Genomic DNA, 14,829 nt, shown 5'->3' on the forward strand with positions numbered 1-14,829 from the left:
GATATGATGTAAAGGGAGCACTTCTACACTGCTGGTGGGAACGTAAACTAGTACAACCACTATGGAAAACAGTATGGTGATTTCTTAAAGATCTAAAAATAGAACTACTATTTCATTCAGTAATCCCACTACTGGGTTTACTAGAGGAAATATACCAAGAGGATACATACCTAGAGGTATATACCTAGAGGAAAATACATTATTAAATAAAAAAGATACTTGCACACATGTTTACAGCAGCACAGTTTGCAATTGCAAAAACATGGAACCAGCATAAATGCCTATTAACCAATGAGTGAATAAAGAAAATGTGCGTCGGTCGAGGCAGGAGGAGGAGGTTGGGTTATAGAAGCTGAAGTGGCCGGCAGCCCGCTCATCGGTTCTCTCGGGCTTTGTCGGTCCGTGCCTTATCTCTCCCTGGAAAGGGAGGGAGGCTTCGACGTAGACAGGGAGCCGCTGCTGCCGTTGTTCTGAGCTTGAAGTCACTAGGACTTCTCTCAAACTTGTGTGCTGAGGAGACTTAGATGTGGTCCTCAGCTCCTAGGGTGAAATCAGCAGATCGGCCCATGAAAACTTCTGTATTGAGACAAAGGAAAGAATCTGTCAGAAAGCAACACTTGTTATCTTGGGCTTGGCAGCAAGGAAGAGGACAGGTATTGGAAATCCTGCATTCTGAAAAGCAGACTGAAAGGTGACAAAGAAGCTGAAGATGAGTGGTGAAGACAGGTATAACATTCCAGCGCCTCAATCTAGAAGTGTTAGTAAGAACCAACAACAGCTTAGCAGACAGAAGACCAAGGATCAGAATTCCCAGATGAAGATTGTTCATAAGAAAAAAGAAAGAGGACCTGGTTATAACTCATCAGCAGCTGCTAGGCAGGCCACGCAGAATGGGGGAAAGAACAAAAATTTTCCAAATAATCAAAGTTGGAACTCTAGCTTATCAGGTCCCAGCTTACTTTTTAAATCTCAAGCTAATCAGAACTATGTTGGTGCCAGATTTAGTGAGCCGCCATCACCAAGTGTTCTTCCCAAGCCACCAAGCCACTGGGTCCCTGTTTCCTTTAATCCTTCAGACAAGGAAATAATGACATTTCAACTTAAAACCTTACTTAATGTACAGGTATAAAATAAGACAAAGTACTTAAGCTGAAATTTAGTTACGTTGATGGATAATTGTCAACTGGTGTGAAACAAATTCACCAGGGAGTTGATCTATTTGTGTAGAACTGCTAATTAATGTAAAAAATATAGACTGCATCTCACGTATGTGTTGTGTGCATTGTGATGTAATGGTAGTATCAGTGCAACTTAAAACTAAATTAATAATTGTACTTGATATTAAGTGTTCTCAACTGAGTAACTTTTAAGGGGAAACCAGCCAAGTTTAGATTTGGGGAGTGGTAAAGGAATCAGCTTTTTCTATTATTAGGGGAAGATAGTAATTTATCATTCATGGACCAGATTGTTGTGTTGGTGAATCACATTATAAGCATCTAACACAAGGATTCAGAATTAGGTAAACATCTGCAAGTTTAGTATACTGGAAATACCCAAATCAGTAATATGCTAACAATCTGATGCACTGCTGAAAGAAAATGTGAATTTTTCTTAATAATTGTATTTTAGTGAATTATACAGTGGGTGGAAAGGGCATTTGGAGCTCATTAAACGAGAAATAGTACACCCCAATGGCCCTGTTTATTAAATGTAGGGGATTAAGTGTCTGCCAACAAATACACCAAACCATTTTTTAACAGTATTTAATGGTCACTCAATAGCTTTCAAAATACATTTTTGAATTACAGCACTGCACAAGCTATTCTAATAGTGATCTGGCCTCATCATTCCTGCAAAGCTGGCTTTGGGGAGCTGCATAATGTGAAAATTTTAAGTACCTAGGGGAGAAAGAGCCATGTAAATACCTGTAATGAACTTGTAGCATATGTAATGTTTTCTTGGCCTTTATCTTACAAAAATGGGATATTTTAGTATGAATTTGCTGAATGTAAGATCGTGGACTGTTTTTTATAGTATGGCCTAGTTTTAAAGGTCCAAAATAATTTGTTTGTTTTTTTTTTTGAGACGGAGTTTCGCTCTTGTTACCCAGGCTGGAGTGCAATGGCGCGATCTCGGCTCACTGCAACCTCTGCCTCCTGGGTTCAGGCAATTCTCCTGCCTCAGCCTCCTAAGTGGGATTACAGGCACGCGCCACCACGCCCAGCTAATTTTTTGTATTTTTAGTAGAGACGGGGTTTCACCATGTTGACCAGGATGGTCTCGATCTCTCGACCTCGTGATCCACCCGCCTCAGCCTCCCAAAGTGCTGGGATTACAGGCTTGAGCCACCATGCCCAGCCCAAAATAATTTGTTTTTAAAGTGTGCCCTTGTGCTGAAGTGCCAGTGTATGTATATTATACTTCATTTGATTGTAAACTATATTTCAAAGCAAATCCTAGTGTGATAAGTTTTATAACTAAAAAGGTTTAAGCTGCTAAAACTATTTTTAAGAGATGTGAAATGCAGTATGGGACTATATTTTTTTCCTCCTCTAAGCCCAAAGATTAACTAAAGGGTCCCTCTAATCTTACAGATTTTTGGCTTTCACAATTTTCTAACCTAGGATACAGGTGGTTTAGTGTAGGTGCGAGTGAGCTTTGCTTTTTCTTTGGTCAAGGGTGGGTGGCAATCCAACAGACTACTTATGCAAAAGACAAACTCCTGCATAATACATTGATAACATGTTTTGCCAACCTTAAGAGTAAATGCTTAAATATAAGTGAAAACAATAGCAAGTTTATTTATTTATTTTTTATTTTTTTTTAAGAAGGGGTTTCACCATGTTGGTCAGTCTGGTCTTGAACTCCCAACCTCAGGTGATCCGCCCGCCTTGGCCTCCAAAGTGTTTGGATTACAGGCGTGAGCCACTATGCCTGGCCAGCAAGTTTAAAAAGCATGTGGGTCAGTTAAAAAATTTTGTTAGGCCGGGCGCGGTGGCTCAAGCCTGTAATCCCAGCACTTTGGGAGGCCGAGGCGGGTGGATCACGAGGTCAAGAGATCGAGACCATCCTGGTCAACATGGTGAAACCCTGTCTCTACTAAAAATAATAAAAATTAGCTGGGCATGGTGGCGTGTGCCTGTAATCTCAGCTACTCAGGAGGCTGAGGCAGGAGAATTGCCTGAACCCAGGAGGCGGAGGTTGCAGTGAGCCGAGATCGCGCCATTGCACTCCAGCCTAGGCAACAAGAGCGAAACTCCGTCTCAAAAAAAAAAAAAAAAAAAAAAATTTTGTTGCCGGGCGCGGTGGCTCAAGCCTGTAATCCCAGCACCTTGGGAGGCCGAGGCGGGTGGATCACAAGGTCGAGAGATCGAGACCATCCTGGTCAACACGGTGAAACCCCGTCTCTACTAAAAATACAAAACATTAGCTGGGCATGGTGGCACATGCCTGTAATCCCAGCTACTCAGGAGGCTGAGGCAGGAGAATTGCCTGAACCCAGGAGGCGGAGGTTGTGGTGAGCCGAGATCGCGCCATTGCACTCCAGCCTGGGTAACAAGAGCGAAACTCCATCTCAAAAAAAAAAAAAAAAAAAAAAAAATTTGTTAATGGCCTATTTTCTAATTGGCACCTCTTTTGATGCCTAAGCAGGAAAGCAGATGGCTAAGGTGTATTTCTCCAAATAAATCAATATGAAGTACTGCACAAGTTAAATATTGATAACCTAAAGACAAATTTATGTATATATGAATTTGAAGCATAAAATTAAATAAAATGGTTTCTCCCCAAGAAAAGAAAATGTGATATATATATATAAACTTTATATATATATAAAATATATTTATATATTTTATTAATATACAAATATACATATATACAAATCTATAAATATATATATAAATATATACACATAAGCTTTTTTCTTCTAATATTATGGCATTATTTCATTCCCTTATACGTTTGAGTAGAATTTCATAATATATACGTATACCATGCAGCAACCTGGGTGGAGCAGCAACCTGGGTGGAGTTGGAGACCATTACTGCAAATGAAGAAACTCAGGAATAGAAAACCAAACATTACATGTTCTCACTTGTAAGAGGGAGCTAAGCTTTGAGGATGCAAAGGCCTAAGAATGACATAATGGACTTTAGGGACTTGAGGGAAAGGGTGTGGGGGGAGTGATGAAGAAAATACTACATATTGGGTACAGTGTACACTGCTTGGGTGATGGGTGCATCAAAATCTCAAATCACCACTAAAGAACTTTTCCATGCAAACAAACACCCCGTTCCCCCAAAACTACCGAAATAAATAAAACTGAAAAAAATATAGTAATTATCACTAAAAAAGAGAAATGAGAATGGCTATATGTAAAAAAAATAGCCAGAGCAAGACTAAGCAAAATCGGAATTATCTTAGTATTGTGGTGGCTTACATTTAGTTTATGTTGTTAATGTTACGTATTACATTTGCAGAATAAAATGTTACTGCCTTTTTTCCCATTATGAGAACTTCTTTAGTTTTAGAAGAACTCAGTTTTGTTTAACTTTTGATCCACTTATGATAAGTAGTCTGAGGATGTTTGCAAGAAGCTCCCAGTGTTGCATGATGAAACAGTTGGTGTCTCATGCCATTTATTTAAGGTGTTTTGTTTACTTACTGGAGAAAATGTTTAATTATTGACAAATATTTATTGAACATCCACTCTGTGCCATGAACTCCTGTATCAGGTGCTAGATATACATTGATGAATGACACTGTGCTCCAGCCTGGGGGACAGAGTAAGACTGTCTCAAAAAAAATTACTAGATAATAGAATTCAAGAATTTATTACATATTACTACTTGGTGTAAATTCAAGATTCTTCGCGTCTAGTGGGCACGGGAGTAAGTTCTGTGAGTGCTAGGATGAACATTCAAATTGAGCACTCTTGGATTTGCCAACATTTAACAGCTTGCTCTTACTAATTTATTTTTAAATAAATGTGAGTATGTAAAGGTAATGTAAATTGTAATGTATATCTACAAATATCTGCTTTTCTCTGTTAAGGGTATCTGTAAGGCACAGCAAATCATTTATAATATGTGTCAGATATAAATAAAACAAAAGTAAATGAAGTCAGTGTTTTTCTCGGCTGGATCTAGTTTCTTATTTGACCTTTTAATGACACACATAAAATATTGCTTTATATAGTGTTGTTCCACACTATAGAAACTCCCATAATAGGTTTAAAATACCTTCTTAAAAAATGCCAACTTCATCTTTAATCTGAAACAAATCTGACTGTCCAAACAGATACGTTAATATGTAACATATGAATGCATTATGTACTGTGTAAAAATTTATAAGACATATTGTAAAAGATTTTAAAAATACTCATGTGCTCACTTTGTGCTATAACTTCTAACATTTTATCTCTGTGGTGGTGACTTACTTGCAAGAAATGAGAAGCGGCAGAGTGCAGGTGGAGACTGTGGTTGGATGGGTCGGCTAACCCCAGGGTCCTTTGAACTGATTTAGGCCACTTGCGTTGATCTCAGATTCACTGTCGCCATGGCCAGTCAGTTGCAGGAGATGTAGCAGGTGCTGAAGGCTGAGAAGAGGGCCACTGAGAAGGTGACGGAGGCCCACAAGCGAAAGAACAAGAGGCTGAAGCAGGCCAAGGAAGCACTTCAGGCTGAAATTGAACGGTGCTACCTGCGGAGAAAGAAAGAGTTCAAGGCTAAGGAAGCTGCAGCAATGGGACCTCACAGCAGTTGCAGCACTGAAGTGGATAAGGAGACCCAGAATAAAATGGCCATCCTCCAGACCTACTTCCAGCAGAACAGGGAAGAAGTCTTGAACAACCTCTTGGCTTTTGTCTGTGACATCCAGCCAGAAATCCATGAAAACGACTGCCTAGATGGATAGAAGAGAAGCACCTGTTCCATGGATTGGCATTTTAGACGACCTTGTGGAATAAATATCTAGCAAAGTTCTAGATAAATTCTTATGAGAAAGATGGTGGAACCCTCATGACCTAATCACCTCTTAAAGGTGCCTCTGACTACTTTTACAATGACAAATTTTACCTTGAGTTTTGGAGGGGATATTCAAACCATATCACATTTCCAACCCACGGCCTAGGCCTGACTTAGAGATCTGTGTGGTCTGAGAGCTTCTGATCAGCTGGTTGGTCCAGCATGCCCTAACCCCAGCTCCACTGAGCAGTTTCAGGGGTGAGTGAGGTCACCTTCCTTCCAAATGCTCATTCGAGCCTGTCTCTGAACGGTTTGTTCCTCCTGAGATTCAGAGGATGCGGGTCATTCTGGCTCCAGAAATGTTGAGCAAAGTCTTTCCTACAGTGGGATGTGACTGTGCCTGTGACTTCTCAGTGTGTAGAGGATGCTCAGCACCCGGCTCTCTCCTCCGCTTTGTCAGGCCCGTCATTACCACCCTTCCCTTCATCCCAAGTGCATCTGATTCTCTTTTTTTTTTTTTTTTTTGAGACGGAGTTTCGCTCTTGTTACCCAGGCTGGAGTGCAATGGCGCGATCTCGGCTCACCGCAACCTCCGCCTCCTGGGTTCAGGCAATTCTCCTGCCTCAGCCTCCTGAGTAGCTGGGATTACAGGCACGCGCCACTATGCCCAGCTAATTTTTTGTATTTTTAGTAGAGACGGGGTTTCACCATGTTGACCAGGATGGTCTCGATCTCTTGACTTCATGATCCACTTGCCTCGGCCTCCCAAAGTGCTGGGATACAGGCGTGAGCTACCACGCCCAGCTGCATCTGATTCTCATGCCAAGACTTCAGTGAGCTTAGGAACACACAAGGATGATGACATTTAAAATGAACAAGTCCCACTTCATAAAAGTGGCAGAAGATCAGAGATCTTTAGGGGAGTTGTGTCCCCACTCTTGCGATTCAGGAAGCAACTCTAGGGACATCTTGCACTGGTCTGGCCCCCCCTTTCTCCCTTCGCTGTACCGGTGAGAGAAGGAGCCTATGCAGAGAACAGTTGTGTCATTGGTGCTTCAGCCCTGATCTTTTTCTCCACATCTTAATACAGATTAATATCTTTTAGTTGCTGTTAAGTTTCTTTGTGCATCCCTTGTCATTTGTATAAAGTAAATGATTTATAAAAATTAATAAAAAGTTAAATCTTTTTTAAATTGCTTTTTGTTTTTTGCTTTAAAAAAATTACACTTGAAGTTCTGGGGTACATGTACAGAACATGCAGTTTTGTTACATAGGTATACACGTGCCATGGTGGGATGTCAGGGCATATGTCTCAGGGCAACACTATTCACAATAGCAAAGACTTGGAACCAACTCAAATGTCCATCAATGATAGACTAGATAAAGAAAATGCGGCACATATACACCATAGAATGTTATGTAGCCATAAAAACGAATGAGTTCATGTCCTTTGCAGGGACATGGATGAAGCTGAAAACTGTCATTCTCAGCAAACTGACACAAGAAAGGAAAACTAAATACCACATGTTCTCACTCATAAGTGGTAGTTTAACAATGAGAACACATGGACACAGGGAGGGGAACATCACACATCAGGGGATGTTGAAGGGCGGAGGGGCTAGAGGAGGGATCACATTAGGAGAAATACCTAATGTAGGCACTGAGTTGATGGGTACAGCAAACCGCCATGGCATATGTATACCTGTGTAACAAAATCACACATTCTGCACATGTACCCCAGAACTTAAAGTATAAAATCAAACAAACAAAAAAGAAATGCAATCCCAAAATATAGCATACATTTTATTTCAGTTACATCTATGGATTAGTTTTATTTAAATGTCTATATTAGCTCTCACTATTCCGTTGTTTAAATAGAGCATTTAAAACCTTGTACTACAGTACTACAACTGCCTGGTGATACATTCGCCAGTGCAATTATAAACATAACCACCCTGCTGTTTTTCTCCATCCTCATAAAATTCCCCAAACAAATATTTGTTAAGAGTCCAAGGTGCATCATGCCAGAGCTCATGCAGCCATAGACACAACCTGTTTCATTTTTTATTCTGATCAACAGAATTATCTTTTTTCTTAAGCTTATTGTTTTTAGTTTGTTATATTCTAGATGTCATTACAGATCAATTTCTATCATTACACAATCATTACACAACAATATGGAATAATCTATATTATCTTTAAGCCACCCCCACAACACTCACTACTGAATTGAAACCATAATTTTTCCCTGGAAATCCTAGTTGGGGTGCTCAATACTAAGAGCTACCATGTATCAGGCTAACCTGAGGACAGACTCTGGTCAAACCAAGTTAAAGTTTTAATTCTTCCCATCTTCAAAGACTGAGCATCTCTGCTCTTTTTGCTCATGAGAGAAACATTTCAAAGTCATTTGCCAGGATCCCCTGCAGACTGGCATTCAGTGCTTGGAGAACAGACTCCCAGGCAAGATCCCTGGTCACAGTATTCAAATAATTATGACTGTAAATCTGGGGAAGTAGAGAGAGAACACAGATTTACCAGAAAAACGCTCTGGGAATTCCTCCCCAGGGAATCCGAGAGGGAAGACTCCCTTTCTCTTCAGCGCTGCAAGATCCATGGAGGAAGGAGAACTCTGGCCATCAGGAAGGAGCCAAATGAGAGGAGAGGACTTGGTGTCAAGCACGCATGGGAAGTGAGACCGTGGTGTGGGTCTCTGTGATGGCTTGATCCTGACATAAGAGAACTTTCTGTTGACACCACCTGAGTCCTCTACAATGAAAAGTTGAAGAGCCATGGACAGATTGACTTCTGAGGAGCCCAGCAGAGTGTGAAGACTGCCTCGAGGTTACAGGGAGAAGACACAGGCACCCCTGGGACTGTCTGATAGAATTCAAATGTGAATCCGTTTGGTCCTGGACTTTTCTTGATTGACATTCTATTATTATTATTTTCATTTCAATCTCACTACTTGTTATTGGTCTGTTCAGAGTTTCTACGTCTTCCTGGTTTAATCTAGGAGGACTGCATATATTCAAAAATTTATCCGTCTCCTCTAGGTTTTTTAGTTTATGTGCACAGAGGCATTCACAGTAACCTTGTATAATCTTTTGTATTTCTGTGGTATCAGTAGTAACATCTCCTGTTTCATTTCTATTAGAGCTTATATGGATCTTTACTCTTCTTTTCTTGGTTAATCTATTCGTTTTATTTATTTTTTCAAATGATTTTTGTTTCATTTATCTTTTGTATTGTTCTGTGTTTCAATTTTATTTAGTTTTGGTCTGATCTTTGTATTTCTTTTCTTCTGCAGGGTTTGGATTTGCATTGTTCTTGCTTCTCCAGTTACGTGAGGTCTGACCTTAGATTGTCTATTTGTGTTTTTTTAGACTTTTTGATATATGTGTTTAATGCTAAACTTTCCTCTTAGCACTGCATTTGCTGTATCCTAGAGGTTTTAATAGGTGGTATCAAGATTTAGTGCAACTGCAACCTTTGCAACCTTACTATTGACTAACAGCTTTTTTTTTTTTAAGACGTAATCTCACTTTGTCACTCAGGCAGGAGTGCAATGGTGTGATCTCAGCTCACTGCAACCTCCACCTCCTGAGTTCAAGCGATTCTCCTGCCTCAGCCTCCCGAGTAGCTGGGACTACAGGCGTGTGCCACCATGCCTGGCTAATCTTGCTTTTTTTTTTTTTTTTTTTTTTCAGTAGAGATGGAGTTTCACTGTGTTAATCAGGATGGTCTCGATCTCCTGACCTTGTGATCCACCTGGTTCAGCCTCCCAAAGTGTTGGGATTACAGGCATGAGCCACCACGCCCTGGAACTAACAGTTTTTTAATTCCTGAGAGTGTGACCTCATTTTATTCTGACAACAGCTTTGTGATTGCTTTTCATGTAGTGGGCCCTGATTGGTGAGGGAGTGCTCATTGCCTGGAGGTAGGATTCTGCCATTTACCAAATAAAACACTGGAGGTCAGTTAAATTTGAATTCAGGCCGGGCACGGTGGCTCAAGCCTGTAATCCCAGCACTTTGGGAGGCCGAGGCGGGTGGATCACGAGGTCAAGAGATCGAAACCATCCTGGTCAACATAGTGAAACCCCATCTCTACTAAAAACACAAAAAATTAGCTGGGCATGGTGGTGCGTGCCTGTAATCCCAGCTACTCAGGAGGCTGAGGCAGGAGAATTGCCTGAGCCCAGGAGGCGGAGGTTGCGGTGAGCCGAGATCGCGCCATTGCACTCCAGCCTGGGTAACAAGAGCGAAACTCCGTCTCAAAAAAAAAAAAAAAAATTTGAATTCAGTAATACATAAAAAAAAAAAAAAACCAGTATGTGTACCTCACACAGGATATTTTTTTATTTGAAATACAAACTTACCTGGGAGCCCTATAGTTTATCTGCCAACTCCTCACAGGGTTCAAAGCCTGAAAGAGGCAGAGTTGGGGCTGGCTTCCTCTTCCTGCGCCAGGACTAGGAGCTGAGCCTCGAAGGCAGAGCTTCTGTGACACAGCTATCTTCAAGTGAGCGTGTCCATCAGCGCTCAACACGGGGTACATGATTCCCAGCCAATAATGCCTTATCCCTTCCCTAATTCTTCTTTTTATTCTTCTTCAAGTATGCAGACTCCAGACCTCTCAAGGGGTTGTTGAAGCCAGAGTTCACAGTGATGGACGCGTATGTCTTTTAAAATCAGATGCAAGGGGGCTCCTTGGTCCTCATACAGCGGGGTTTTCGCCAGAGGTAAATAAGTAACATGCAAGAGAGAGAAGAACTCAGCCTGGCTCTCCCTCTGTCAAATGAGAGACCAAACTCCAGGGTCCTTTTGATGCTGAAGGTGGGTGGACTGAGAGCAGTGGGAGACCCACCCTGAGAGCCCAGAGCATCCAGGACAGAACATGGGAGCCTGAAAAGGGGCCACATTCTTGAGTGGGGAAGAAGGAGGCACCTCTGGGCACAGACCTGCATTTCTGGTGGCTTCTCCTTCACCAAACTGGGCTCCCTGCTCTGGTGCCTATCAGACAATCTCTTTCAGTGAGACCAACATCCCAGGACTTTACTAAAAATAGCAGCATGGAGCAGACAGGTATGTCATGATACAGGAATTCTGTGCAGAGCAGTAAGTACAAATGCAGCTTAACAAGGGCCATCACAGTCGGATCATTGGTGAAGGAGAAAACAGACAAAGGCAAGGAGAAACTGAAGGACTCAGCTGGTCTAACGCTGGGGCAGCACTGAGTGCTACAGGCTTGTCCTTGAGGGGTCTGCAGATAAGGATAGCTGGAAAGCCATCCTGCTGTGACCTGCATTATCTGTGCACTGCTCACTGGGCTCAGCAGCTGTGTCATCACAGGGAACCAGAGTCAGCCAGCTTGGCCTTCTCCACCCAACCTGGGAAATGTTTTCCAGTGACTGTCTGGACTGAGGTTCTAGAAAGGGGCTGGAAGACAAGAAGAGGGGGCTGATTTGCATGAAGAAACCATTGCACACATGCTTTCATCTAAAACCCAGTAATGGAAACTCTGGAGACATCCATAAAAGTCTAGCTGGTCTCCTAAATTTGGGAGTTATGAAGGGTTCATTCCTGATCAATCTACGGGAAGAGGGGCCACAGGCAGCAGGGCATCATAGTGAGGGAGAAACTGGCTTGAGAGACTCATCAACACAGCCGCCAGCTCTGGGACAAATGGAGTCATTTGCTATAAGTCACCCCAAGCTACTCACAGGAGACTGAGCCTAGTCCTCTAACCTTGTTGCTTCTGATCCTGGTCCATGACTCTGTTGTCCCTGAACCCCTTGCCCATGTATGAGTCCAGGGTAGCAGGGGGAGCTCCATCTTAGTCAACATCTATAAAGAAGTAACAGCTACTATGCCTTGAAGCAGAGAAAGAAAAAAAGAAAAGAAAAGAAAGAAGAGAGAAAATCTCTTATATTTAAATAAGCAAACAGGAAACAACCCCAAACAAAATTAGGAATCACACCCATTAGAACAGCTTTACCAAAATAATAGAAAATAAGAAGTTCTACCAAAGATGTAACTCATGGAAAACTGTGACATTCGATAATATAATTTGTGTACAGAAAAATAATACAGATTAAAATAATTCAAGAGAAGAGGCACACGGGCAGAGATCAGGAGAATTTCAGGAGCAAGAATCCAGCTGTCCTCTCCCAGTGGAGTAATCGGCAATGCTGCATTCTCCTGTCAACAATGTGTGACTCTATGTATGAAGCATTGCCAGCCAGGAAAGCTCGCCCAGGCTTGGTGTCTAGAGGATTTTTGAGTGCTGGGGTGGGTGAGAGCGGGGTGGTTATGTAGACCTTGCTGATCAACCTCATGGCTCATTGAGTTTCCACTGAATTGACAATAAAACTTCAACCTTTGATCATTTTCTGTTTAAAAATTATCTAAAATAAATTATTTAAAGAATTATCACTTAAACCAGCTGTTTATCCAATATGAGGTTCAAAACAAATAGTTTCAAAAAGTCAGTAAGTCATTAAAACATTTTTTAGTCATTTAAAACAATCAGATAACAACACCATATAACATTTAAGTCGCATTATAGTCACAGGGGCAGGATTTCAGCAACAGCAAGAGAAAGTAATACACATAGGAATGAGCAAAGAGTAGATAAATCATGGGTATGAATTGGCCTGGGATATCTTATGGCAGTGTCAAAATAGAAATCAATTGTGATTTGTTTAATAAGTGAAAACTACGAATTCTCAGTGCAGGAAAGCCACCAGGGGGCCCTCTGGGTCTCTTGGATTTTAAGAAGCTCAAGAGGCTGAGAGTTAACGAACCCTGCACAGTTGCTCACTGACTCATATAAATGTTAGAGCAGCTGCTTCCTCCCACAGGGCAAATCCACAGCGCACAGCCACCCTGGGCTGACCTCTCACAGTGTAGCTGCTCTCGGGGCTGAGACCTAGGTGGAGGTAAAGGTAGTAAAGATTTGCATAAAGCAGCACACAACACACCCACTCCATGCAGAGAGCTCAGCAGGAGATAAAGAGCCATCAGAATCCAGCCCCAGCTCTGGAGCCAAGGGTCCCTTCCAGTATCAGCACCATGGCCTGGACTCCTCTCTTTCTCTTGTTTCTCTCCACTTGCTACCCAGGTTAAGAGAGATTTCAAATACCAGACTTTGGAGGGATCGCTTTTTCTCCCTTTTAATTCCTAATGTGTCTGTTTTTTGTTTCAGGGTCCAACTCCCAGGCTGTGGTGACTCAGGAGCCCTCACTGACTGTGTCCCCAGGAGGGACAGTCACTCTCACCTGTGCTTCCAGCACTGGAACAGTCACCAGTAGTAATTATCCCTGCTGGATCCAGCAAAAACCTGGCCAAGCCCCAAGAACACTGATTTATAATACAAACAGCAAATACTCCTGGACCCCCGCCCGGTTCTCAGGCTCCCTCCTTGGGGGCAAAGCTGCCCTGACCCTCTCAGGTGCACAGCCTGAGGATGAGGCTGAGTATTACTGCTTACTGTACTATAGTGGTGCTCGGCACAGTGACAGACTCAGAAGAGGAACCAAGACATAAACCTCCCTCGGCCCTTGAGATGTAAAGATCACATGATCACACACACCAGCTCTCAAGGCAGCCTACACGTGGACCAGCCATCGAAAGGGGAAGGGAAGGGTCTGAATTGATTGCTATCCCTGCTTAAGCCCTGAAGTGGAAGAAATGTTTGAATGATCTGGGAATAACTCGATCAAAAAAAGCAAAAGTTAATTATTTTATATTTTATGAAGAACACCAACAGCTGGATCAGATCTAAAGGCTGAGTCTAAATGTATTTCCTCCAGAAAGAAGCATCTTTAATGCATGGGATTTTTGAGATAGGAGCAATGGGAAGAAGCTGCTGCTTCTTTTTTTTCTTTTTTTGGTATATTTCTGAAGTTTGCTTTATTGAGTTACTTTCAAAGCAATACATGCCAATTATATAAAATAAAAATATTACAAACCACCAAGTTCACTGCAAGTCTACCTTATCCCAAACAATCAACATAAGTACATTTCTTCCTGTGGATGCATTCTTTCATTTTTGCTCTTAATAGTTTCACAATGGTGATCATATTTTGTGCTTTTCCCTCTGGTTTGATGCATCTTTATGCTCCTATGTCATTTAAGGTTAATATAAGCGGTGTTTTATTTCTTAAAAATGATAAAATATTTGAATATTTTAAAATTTTATTTTGATTTGAGTACCAATGAAAAAATATAATTTTGTAGATAATTCCAATGGTTTTCTTATCAGACAAAAGCATGATACTGTGTTATTACTAAAAAACACCAGATTATTTCTGTGGATTTAGTGAAGTGAGGGAAAATGCCTGCAATTTTCAGTGGAAAGCCGTGAGTACATTATGCCTGACTTCAGAATGCATAACATAGACGAACAAGAGTTTCCAGCTCATGTTTGCTGGAGCATAATAGGTTCAGTTATGAGGAACAATTTATATGCAAAACTGTCTTCACGTGTGTGTTAGAACACTCCATCGCAAACTCAATTGTTTATCCCCATCCCCACAAATTATCTGGGATCCTACAAAATGCAGATTCTGATTGAATAGGTATGAAACGATGATGCAGTCTCTGCATTTCCAAAATCTTCCTGCCACAGAAAATCCACATATGTATTTTAATAATAACAAGTCCAGCCAGGAGTGGAGGCTCATGTGTGTAATCCTAGCACTTTGAGAGGCTGAGGCAGAAAGATTACTTGAGGCCAAAAGTTTGAGACTAACAATGATTAAAAGAGCAAGATCTTTTCTCTGCAGTTAATAATAATAATAATAATAATAATAATAATAATAAAGGAATTAGCCGGGCCTTGCTCTGCATGTTTGTAACAA

At 41.5% G+C, this 14,829-nt stretch overlaps 2 protein-coding genes, 1 long non-coding RNA gene and 1 pseudogene across 4 annotated transcripts in view; 3 read left to right on the plus strand and 1 right to left on the minus strand.

Annotated features, from left to right (window-relative positions):
* Positions 1–14,829, minus strand: part of LOC101043545 (DNA topoisomerase 3-beta-1) — a 270,953-nt gene that overhangs the window by 72,476 nt on the left and 183,648 nt on the right. For both annotated transcript variants that reach the window (XM_074391007.1, XM_074391009.1), the window contains one exon: positions 5,438–5,700. The gene's annotated coding sequence lies outside the window, so the exon portion shown is untranslated. The remainder of the gene's footprint in view (positions 1–5,437; positions 5,701–14,829) is intronic.
* Positions 430–1,133, plus strand: LOC101042565 (proline-rich nuclear receptor coactivator 2-like). The gene has a single exon (XM_074391018.1). The coding sequence runs from the start codon at positions 710–712 to the stop codon at positions 1,127–1,129; it is 420 nt and encodes a 139-aa protein (XP_074247119.1). The 5' UTR covers positions 430–709; the 3' UTR covers positions 1,130–1,133.
* On the plus strand, positions 5,557–5,913 carry LOC101044817 (V-type proton ATPase subunit G 1 pseudogene; annotated as a pseudogene).
* Positions 12,761–13,274, plus strand: LOC101042254 (uncharacterized). Its single transcript, XR_012515464.1, has 2 exons — positions 12,761–13,088; positions 13,173–13,274. It is a non-coding gene; the product is annotated as an uncharacterized LOC101042254 (long non-coding RNA).

The sequence above is a fragment of the Saimiri boliviensis genome, chromosome 21 (genome assembly GCF_048565385.1).
Source record: "Saimiri boliviensis isolate mSaiBol1 chromosome 21, mSaiBol1.pri, whole genome shotgun sequence".
Lineage (NCBI taxonomy): Eukaryota > Metazoa > Chordata > Mammalia > Primates > Cebidae > Saimiri > Saimiri boliviensis.

Coding starts and splice junctions, on each gene's coding strand:
- LOC101042565 (XM_074391018.1), top strand. CDS start 710: ATGAGTGGTGAAGACAGGTATAACATTCCAGCGCCTCAATCTAGAAGT.